Source organism: Oncorhynchus clarkii, chromosome 33 (genome assembly GCF_045791955.1).
Source record: "Oncorhynchus clarkii lewisi isolate Uvic-CL-2024 chromosome 33, UVic_Ocla_1.0, whole genome shotgun sequence".
NCBI lineage: Eukaryota > Metazoa > Chordata > Actinopteri > Salmoniformes > Salmonidae > Oncorhynchus > Oncorhynchus clarkii.
In genome coordinates, this window is record NC_092179.1 from 8,457,731 (window position 1) to 8,467,170 (window position 9,440).

The 9,440-nt window shown below is 41.6% G+C and overlaps 1 protein-coding gene across 2 annotated transcripts in view; it reads left to right on the forward strand.

The window, feature by feature from the left end:
* Positions 1-574: 574 nt before the first annotated feature.
* Positions 575-9,440, forward strand: part of LOC139392792 (pyridine nucleotide-disulphide oxidoreductase domain 1) — a 783,634-nt gene continuing 774,768 nt past the window's right edge. Inside the window, exons 1-11 of one of the 2 annotated variants that reach the window (XR_011629731.1) lie at positions 575-918; positions 1,011-1,091; positions 1,304-1,423; positions 3,239-3,367; positions 3,462-3,535; positions 3,644-3,932; positions 4,148-4,250; positions 5,429-5,541; positions 5,664-5,786; positions 5,942-6,079; positions 6,264-8,168. Coding sequence is in view for 1 of the 2 variants with exons in the window: in XM_071141045.1 (XP_070997146.1) it covers positions 841-918; positions 1,011-1,091; positions 1,304-1,423; positions 3,239-3,367; positions 3,462-3,535; positions 3,644-3,932; positions 4,148-4,250; positions 5,429-5,541; positions 5,664-5,786; positions 5,942-6,079; positions 6,264-6,512 (1,497 nt within the window). In the remaining variant the exon portion in view is untranslated. Of the gene's footprint in view, positions 919-1,010; positions 1,092-1,303; positions 1,424-3,238; positions 3,368-3,461; positions 3,536-3,643; positions 3,933-4,147; positions 4,251-5,428; positions 5,542-5,663; positions 5,787-5,941; positions 6,080-6,263; positions 9,439-9,440 lie in introns of those variants that run through there. The other variant, XM_071141045.1, reaches the window with a different exon arrangement.

Here is a 9,440-nt window from a genome sequence, read left to right on the forward strand (position 1 = left end):
ATGTTTCCAAATGTGCTCGCCCCCACACCCCGATCCCCAAATATAGGATAGCCCCCTACAAAGGTCAGTGTGGACCAAGAGGCCAGGTTGAGAGGGCATTCAATCTAAGGGTGGAAATTGAAACTGTCAGGGCGGTGGTAATGTTGGTTTGTATGCATGATAGATTGCCCAGACACTCTCCCTATGTTGATGGGGGATAGCTAGGGCATGCCTTATCACTGTTTCTACAGTGTTTTCTTTTTCCAAAGTAATTTTTCTCATTGCGAAGGTTTTATTTCTGTCTGGATGCCTCCACTCTCTATTTATATAATTGGTGACGCATGCTGGTGGCATCACTTTTTAGCTAGAGGAGAGAGAGCCATTGATTGAACTGTCCCAATAAAAAGGCCACACCAATTGTGTTTTGAAAATAATAAACATATGGTTTGTATATTATGAAAAATATTCTGGAGTAAAACGTGCATGCTTTTGCTAGTAGAGGTTTTTTTCAATTTGCAAATGAGAAAATCCATATTGCTTGTCTTTTACCATCCAGTATTTACAGGTTTCTCTCTGCATAATGAAATGTACTTTTGACCCAGCCGCTTGCCATAGTTTGGACACAAACAAGGAAGTGCATTATATTGAAAATTTAGAGCAACAAAATAGTGAATGTAATGCATTTAAACCATGTATTGCTACTTTATTTGACATAAAACAATTTGGATGCATACAGTGCAGTTCATTAGAAACTAGTACAATTAAATTGGCTATTATAGGTTAAGGACCTTGCGCGAGATCTCCAATTTCTGTCAATGCAGGTATGCTAGCTAGCTAACTTGCTAGTTTAGCTGAACAGTTATGGCAGAAAATCCCGAAAAGACATTCAAGTTTGTGGTCGTCGGTGGTGGCATTGCAGGTGTAACGTGTGCTGAGCAGGTGAGACCACTGTGCACTTTGTCAAACTGCCTGTACCGCCTGTAACATTATCGACTTGGCATGTTACGCTGTTTTGTGATTGTCTTTGACAGCTGGCCTCCCAGTTCCCATCAGCTGATGTTGCTCTCCTGACAGCAGCCCCTCTGATTAAGGCAGTCTGCAACTTCAAACAGGTGATCATACATAGAAAGACGAGCTATCATGATTGTTAAATTGTGTCAGAGATAAAAGTTAGTCTATATTTTATTATAGACTACTAATATGTTCAAAATAGCTTTAGTTTATGAGTTAATGCTATAGCTATGTCTACAATAGATCTGTCCATAGTATATCCAGTAATTCATAATGCCCTAACGGTAACCCATACACTCCCCTCCCTGGACAGGTATCTAAGACGCTGGAGGAGTTTGATGTGGAGGAGAGGCCCTCCAGTGTTCTAGAGGAAAAGTACGCCAACCTGAGAGTCATCCAGTCTGCAGTGAAGGCCCTTCATGCACAACAACATGTACGTTTTAATAGTAAACACACACAGGCTGAAATGCATTAGATTAGGCTAATATATGGTATTTTTATGTTAATGTATACAGTTATATTATAGCTATCTATATTAATATAACCTTTCAAATGTATTAATGTACACTACATGACCAAAAGTATGCAGACACCTGGTCGTCGAACATCTCCTTCCAAAATCATGGGCATTAATTGGTTGGTCCCCCCTTTGCTGCTATAACAGCCTCCACTCTTCTGAGAAGGCTTTCAACTAGATGTTGGAACATTGCTGCAGGGACTTGCTTCCATTCAGTCACGAGTATTAGTGAGGACGGGCGATTAGGCTTGGCTCACAGTCTGCGTTCCAATTTATCCAAATCAAATTTCATTTGTCACATACACGTGTTTAGCAGATGTTATTGCGGGTGTAGCGAAATGCTTGTGTTTCTAGCTCCAACAGTGCAGTAATATCTAACAATTTCACAACACTACACAAAATACACACATCTAAAGGAATGGAGTTAAGAATATATAAATATTTGGACGAGCAATGTCAGAGCGGCATAGACTAAGAGATACAGTACAATCTAATAGAATACATTACATACATATGAGATGAGTAATGCAAAATATGTAAACATTTATTAAAGTGGCCAGTGATTTCAAGTCTATGTATATAGGGCAGCAGCCTCTAATGTGCTAGTGATGGCTATTTAACAGTCTGATGGCCTTGAGATAGAAGCTGTCTCTCGGTCCCAGCTTTGATGCACATGTACTGACCTCGCCTTCTGGATGATAGCAGGGTGAACAGGCAGTGGCTCGGGTGGTTGTTGTCCTTGATGATCTTTTTGGCCTTCCTGTGACATTGGGTGCTGTAGGTGTCATCTAGAATGTGTATGCTGTAGCGTTAAGATTTACTTTCAATGTTACTAAGGGGCCTAGCCCAAACCATAAACAGCCCCAGACCATTATTCCTCCTCCACTAAACTTTACAGTTGGCATTATGCATTCGGGCAGGTAGCGTTCTCTTGGCATCCGCCAAACCCAGGTTTGTCCGTCGGGCTGCCAGATGGTGCAGAGTGATTCATCACCCAAGAGAGCGCATTTCCACTGCTCCAGAGTCCAATGGCGGCGAACTTTACACCACTCCAGCTGACGCTTGACATTGCACATGGTGATCTTAGGCTTGTGTGCGGCTGCTCGGCCATGGAAACCAATTTCATGAAGGTCCTGACGAACAGTTCTTGTGCTGACGTTGCTTCCAAAGTCAGTTTGGAAATGAGTGTTTCAACCGAGGATGTGATTTTTACGTGCTTCAGCACTCGGCTTTCGCATTCTGTGAGCCTGTGTGGCCTACCACTTTGCGGCTGAGCTGTTGTTGCTTCTAGACGTTTCCACTTCACAATTCCAACACTTACAGTTGACCGGAGCAGCTCTAGCAGGGCAGAAATTTGATAAACTGACTTGTTGGAAAGGTGGTATCCTATGATGTTGCCACATAGAAAGTTACTGAGCTTTTCAGTGTAGCCATTCTTCTGCCAATGTTTGTCTATGGAGATTGCATGGCAGTGTGCTCGATTTTATAGAGCTGTCAGCAACGGGTGTGGCTGAAATAGCCAAATCCACTAATTTGAAGGGGTGTCCCCATACTTTTGTATATATAGTGTACCATTAGGTCCCAAGCATAAATCCCTGTCCAACACTACCACCTTCTGGATGTATTTTCATCAATTACTATGTCATACATTGTCATACAGAGCATGCATACAGTACCGTGTATGCTATTAAAATGCAAGCACAACGTGATCCTCCTTCCTGCTTCTCTCAGACTTTGCAGACTGTGGATGGTCTGGAGATCCACTATGAGAAGCTGTGTATCTGTAGCGGGGGCAGACCCAAACTCCTTACCCAGGATAACCCCTATGTGCTGGGGATACGAGACACAGATAGTGCCCAGGTACTTGACAATGGCTTCCCAGTTAAGATTTGCTTGTTTCCCCACCCATTTGCTTCAGTTAATCTAGCACTCATGATGTCTTTTGTGCTGGCAGGAGTTTCAGAAGCGGTTATCCAAAGCCAAGCGAATTGTAGTCGTTGGAAATGGAGGGATTGCCTTGGAACTAGTGTGAGTATATTGACCTTATTTTTGTCTGAATTGGTCTTGTTCTAAAATCTCAAGTGTGTGTGTGTATATATATATATTATAGCTAAATGTACTGTGTATTGGGTTCAGGTATGAGGTGGAAGGTTGTGAGGTAATCTGGGTAGTGAAAGACAAGGCCATAGGAAACACCTTCTTTGATGCGGGAGCAGCCCAGTTCCTGATCCCCTCCCTGGACACAGACAAACCAGAGCGAGCTGCTACCTGTAAGAGGGCTCGCTACACCATAGAGGGGCCTGCAGCTACGCAGGGCCTTGCTGTAGGTGGCGACAGACAAGGCCAGAGAAGAGGGTTGGAAGAGCCAGGCAGTGCCCTGGGACCAGACTGGCATGAAGGCATCAGTCTGAGAGGAGCAGAGGAGGTAAGTGTGCCTCTGTGTGTTCACAATTATAGAATACAACTTTAATATTGTTTAAAGTTTATAGATGGTTTATAAATCTGTTATAAACAAATATAACATGTTGGTGGAAATGTATCCATTCAGAGATGGGAATTTGTCTGGAACAAGGAAAGAGAGGTCAGCCTGGAGCAGTAATTCATAGTAACCTAAGTTGTTTTAACTCTTGCTGTGGCCAGGTGTCTCACAAGGTGTCAGTGGAGTACCAGTCTGAGGTGAAACAGATCTACACTCACCAGGACTTCCTGCTGTCACCGCTTGCCTCACAGACAGCAGACACTGGTGAGAGGAACCTATGACAATGGAACACATAGCGGTGTGAAAGAGATGGAAATATGATGTGCTGAAAATGTGTTCGTTTCCATCAATCAAATAGTAAATTATACTGAACAAAAATATAAAACGCAACATGCAACAATTTCAAAGATTTTACTGAGTTACAGGTCATATACAAAAGTCAGATATGCATCGGTTGGTCAAAGATACCTTAAAGGTAGGGGTGTGGATCAGAAAACCACCATTTGACTCATGCATTGTGAAACAAATCCTTCGTTTAGAGTTGATCAGGCTATTGATTGTGGCCTTTGGAATGTTGTTTTCCACTCTTCAATGGCTGTGCGAAGTTGTTGGATATTTCCGGGAACTGGAACACACCGTTGTACACGTCGATCCAGAGAATCCCAAACATGCTCAATGGGTGACATGTCTGGTGAGTATGCAGGCCATAGAAGAACTGGGACTTTTTCAGCTTCCAGGAATTGTGTACATATCCTTGCAGCATGGGGCTGTGCATTATCAAGCTGAAACATGAGGTGATGGCGGTGGATGAATGGCTTGGCAATGGGCTTCAGGATCCCGTCCCAGTATCTCTGCATTCAAATTGCCATAGATAAAATGCAATTGTGTTTGTTGTCCATAGTTTGGGGCACTCTGTTCACAACGTGGACATCAGCAAACTGTTTACACACACGACGCTATACACGTGGTATGCGGTTGTGAGGCCGGTTGGATGTCCGAAAAATTAACATTCAGTTCTCTGGCAACAGCTATGGTGGACATTTTTGCAGTCAACATGCCAATTGCACGCTCCCTCAAAACTTGAGACATCTGTGGCATTTTGTTGTGTGACAAAACTGAACACTTTAGAGTGGCGTTTTGTCCCCAACACAAGATGCACCTGTGTAGTGATCATGCTGTTTAATCAGCTTCTTGATATGCCACACCTGTCAGGTGGATGGATTATCTTGTCAAATTAGAAATTCTCACTAACAGGGATGTAAACAAATTTCTGCACTACATTTGAGAGAAATAAGCTTGTTGTTCATATGGAAAATGTCTGGGATCTTTTATTTCAGCTCATGAAACATGGGACCAAAAACATTACATGTTGCATTTATATTTTAGTTTAGTATTGTTGATTTATCTTTTCAACCACTGTACTGTTTTCCCCTACAATATAGGCTCTTGGCCAGTGTATGCTCAGCTAACCAATGGGAAGACTTTTGGCTGTGACTTCATCGTCAGTGCCACAGGAGTCGTGCCAAACACCGAACCTTTTCTCCATGGAAACAGCGTAAGGAAAATAAGTTAAACAGATGCTAGATGTTTCATATCATCCATTATTTCCTGACAACTCAGGCCACTTATACTCAGAAACAATATTTACCAATATTTGTCCATACATATTCTGTTCAGTTTGCGTTAGCTGAGGACTCTGGGCTGAAAGTGGATGACCACATGATGACAACAGAACCAGACATTTACGCTGCTGGAGACGTATGTACAGCAGGCTGGGAGCCAAGCCACCTCTGGCAGCAGGTACACAGACCACACTGAATCACTTCTAATCACGTTATGCTGCGTCTGACCATTCCTTTGGGTGTGAGGCCTTTTGGATTTTGTGGTGAACTATCCTGTCATCAATTCAGTCGTGAGATGTGACATGATATCCTGTATACATCTCTCCTCTGTAGATGCGTCTGTGGACGCAGGCCCGTCAGATGGGCTGGTACGCAGGCCGATGTATGGCTGCTGATGTCCTGTCTGAAACCATAGAGCTGGACTTCTGCTTTGAACTCTTCTCTCACATTACAAAGTTCTTCAACTACAAGGTGTGTGTGAAGGCAAAGCTGCTAATGCTTTTCTACATCAGTTGTTGATGTGTTGAATCTGCTTTTATGGTGTGTTCCCTGCAACAATCTGCATTTCCTGTCACGTTGTAATAATAAATCATCACTTGACTTGAAATGCTAAATAAGGTGTGTCCATTTGACGTGCTTTTTTTTCTCCCTCCAGGTGGTTCTGCTGGGGAAGTTTAACGGCCAGGGTCTGGGTCTGAACCAGGAGTTGTTGGTGCGCTGCACTAAGGGCCATGAGTACGTCAAGGTAGTGCTGAGCGGAGGGAGGATGTTGGGAGCAGTCCTTATTGGAGAGACTGACCTGGAAGAGACCTTTGAGAACCTCATCCTCAACCAGATGGACCTAACACCCTACGGAGAAGAGCTCCTAAACCCCAACATAGACATAGAGGACTACTTTGACTGAGCCTGTGTGTCTACCTAACACCCTATGGAGGGTTACTACTCAACCCCGACATAGACCACTTTGACTTGAGGGGCCAAGAACTTCCTCGTAAATCAATACTAAACTGGATGTCTGCTTTAGCCCTGTTTATATCTGGTGCTAACACGTCCTGATCTTGCCCACATTTTTAGACTGGTGTAGATGATAAAAAAACTGATTGTGATCAGATCTTCCTGACCACCTCTGAAGGTAGTCAGGGACACATTGTATCTGGATTGTCAAACCATTTAATTTGTCCCTCTAAAATCATTGACAGGTGGCACTATTGACCCAATGTGTCAGTACTTGTTTTAACATAAAACATGATTATTTTGAAACAATATCTGTCAAATAATTTGCATACAGGGAGGGACCAGGTCATCTGGTAACAATGCAGACACTGTGGATAGATAGTCTTGTTCCCACGGCAGCCCTTAATGCTCAAATCAGTCTTATTTTTCAAATCCATTTTGGAACACTGACTTTCCAAACAGTGACCTAATCGAATGTGTGTGTTCAGACAGCAGTCATTTGCTAACATGGCTGCGCTAGCTGTCATAGTAACAACAGATGTGTGTGCAGTGGTGTAGGCTGATTGGTGCTTCCTATCCCTCGGAAGTTATCTACTGTAGCAAGCTAAAATGATAGCAATGCCTGCCATGGACATTTCCCAGTTACTTTGAATGTTCAAAATCGTAGTGTAAGAACAGAAGCTAGGTAGCCATTTAGCTTTCTAGCACAGTCACTCATTTGTTTGTAAACAATTAACAAGCTAGTTAACTACCACATGTTCTTGTCAAACTGTCAGAGTAGCTAGGAAGCAACACGATATACCAAATGACAGTCTAAAAACCACTTGAGGGCAAATAAACCAGATTTGACCGTTCAGACAAGTAGCATATGGCCAGGAATCAGATTTATAATCAACTTTGAAGGTGGTTTGAAATATCAGATTCCATGTGCTTTTTGGCTGCAAGAAAAATAGATTAAAATCTGATATGCATGTATTTTTTTGTCACTTTAAACTGCCAATGTGACATTAAAATACCATGTGTAGTTGCTGCAAATGTGTAGACTAGTGATGCGGTGGTCAGCTGTTTGTTCAGCAGCACTTGCTAATAACCCATCTGCAACCACCCGACTACATCTGATAGTGAAAATGAGGCCCACAGCCGACTAACCCCGCAAAAAATGCGCCTTCCCTTTTTTCCTCAGTGGATCGATGTGAACTTTTTCTGCCCAAGTTACCAAAGCATTTGGCACGTGTACAGTTAGGCCCACGCACTAAATCCAGATAAAAAATGAAAGATACATCTCAATGTAGCTATAGATATGAATTGCACAATAATTATTAATTTATGGAGTTTATGCATTGTTTTCCCTTTATTCAACCTGCACGCGTGTGTATGTGATCCTTGTGTAGACGCTAATAGTGATCGGATCATCTTGATTTGACCACAAAAACCACATGTTAATGCAAGGTGTAACCAGGGTTATAAATATACCTTTGTTGAGAAAGGGCATTGGCAAGTTTAGAACCTGACATCCTGGTCCCTATCCCAGTGCCTAGTCTATTGCACAAGCAATTGGGAGGGTACAACTATTTATTTTTTTACATATATAAAGCTGTTCAGTCAGGTAGAATTGTGATTAGTAAGGTTGGCATTCCAACTGGCAACATTGTGTGTCGCAAACCGTGTTTAACGCCCTCGAACCTACTTCCCTAAAGAAGGCTTTTCTGTATTTGACTCTCACCTGTACACTCCACCCTTTGACCTGTCCATCGAGCTTTCATCCAACCAATCAATTCGTCCCAGAGTACCTCTGGAAACAGTCTGGAATATCTGATCACAATCAGTTCTTTTAATCGTCTTAACCTGTCTAAAAATGTGGACAAGATCAGGACACGTGTTAGCACCAGGTATAAACAGGGCTCTTGACTGAATCCTGCAGGGCTAAGAACAGATTTGCGTATCAATATCAAACCTTGAGTTAACATTGTTTTCAAGAAAAGGGTTATTAATGAGTAATCTGCAATACACTGTAAAGAAAACCTTCTGGGGTGAATTGAACCAACATACTTAATAAAATCAATGCAAGTCATTTTACCAAACAAGTTAAGATTAAATCCAACTCTGTTGCATAACATCTAAGTATATTGAGGATAACCAAAGAAAGAATTTAAATGAATGGCTGTTTTTACAGAATTGTGGGTAATTCAACATTTGTAGACCCGTTTCTTTTACACAAAGTTGTGTACATGTTTGAAGAAAAGTATATTTCTATATTAGAATTAAGCAGCTTGTTGTGCAATAAGGTGTAATGGATCATGATGAATGGATATCAAAACCGTCAGACAAATTGACATTCAATTGTGAGACCACTCATTTCCACCATCAGCACCCTAAACAAGAGGCAAATGCAGCACATTGTAATGCTTGCAGTTCTACCTCCAGTTACTGCAGATGGATCACTTAACAATGCCTGCCAAAGCTGGTAAATGGCTAATTTAATGTTTAACATTGTTTAATGTATTTAAGACACCATCACTGAAAGTAACTAATCAGAAATGAAGTAAATCTCATTCATATTACGACTATTATTATTTCCCTGGACTTTAATTGTGTACATTTGAATAACTTGTTTTTCTTCAAAAACAAAAGATAATTACATCTACTCAATAATATTGTTTAAATTGTTGCCTTAATTTAAGCAGATTCAACCCATTTTTTTTACAGCGTTTGTAGATTCAATATCGTTTTAATGTAATTATTTTCCTGATCAGTGCTCTTACTGTGTTTTTGGAGAGTTCGTGTAACTGAAAAGGAATTATTTGAAAATATACCAGAAGAGGGTGCAAAAACTAACTTTACAACCAAAAGATTAAAATTGAAATGGTCACATGAAACA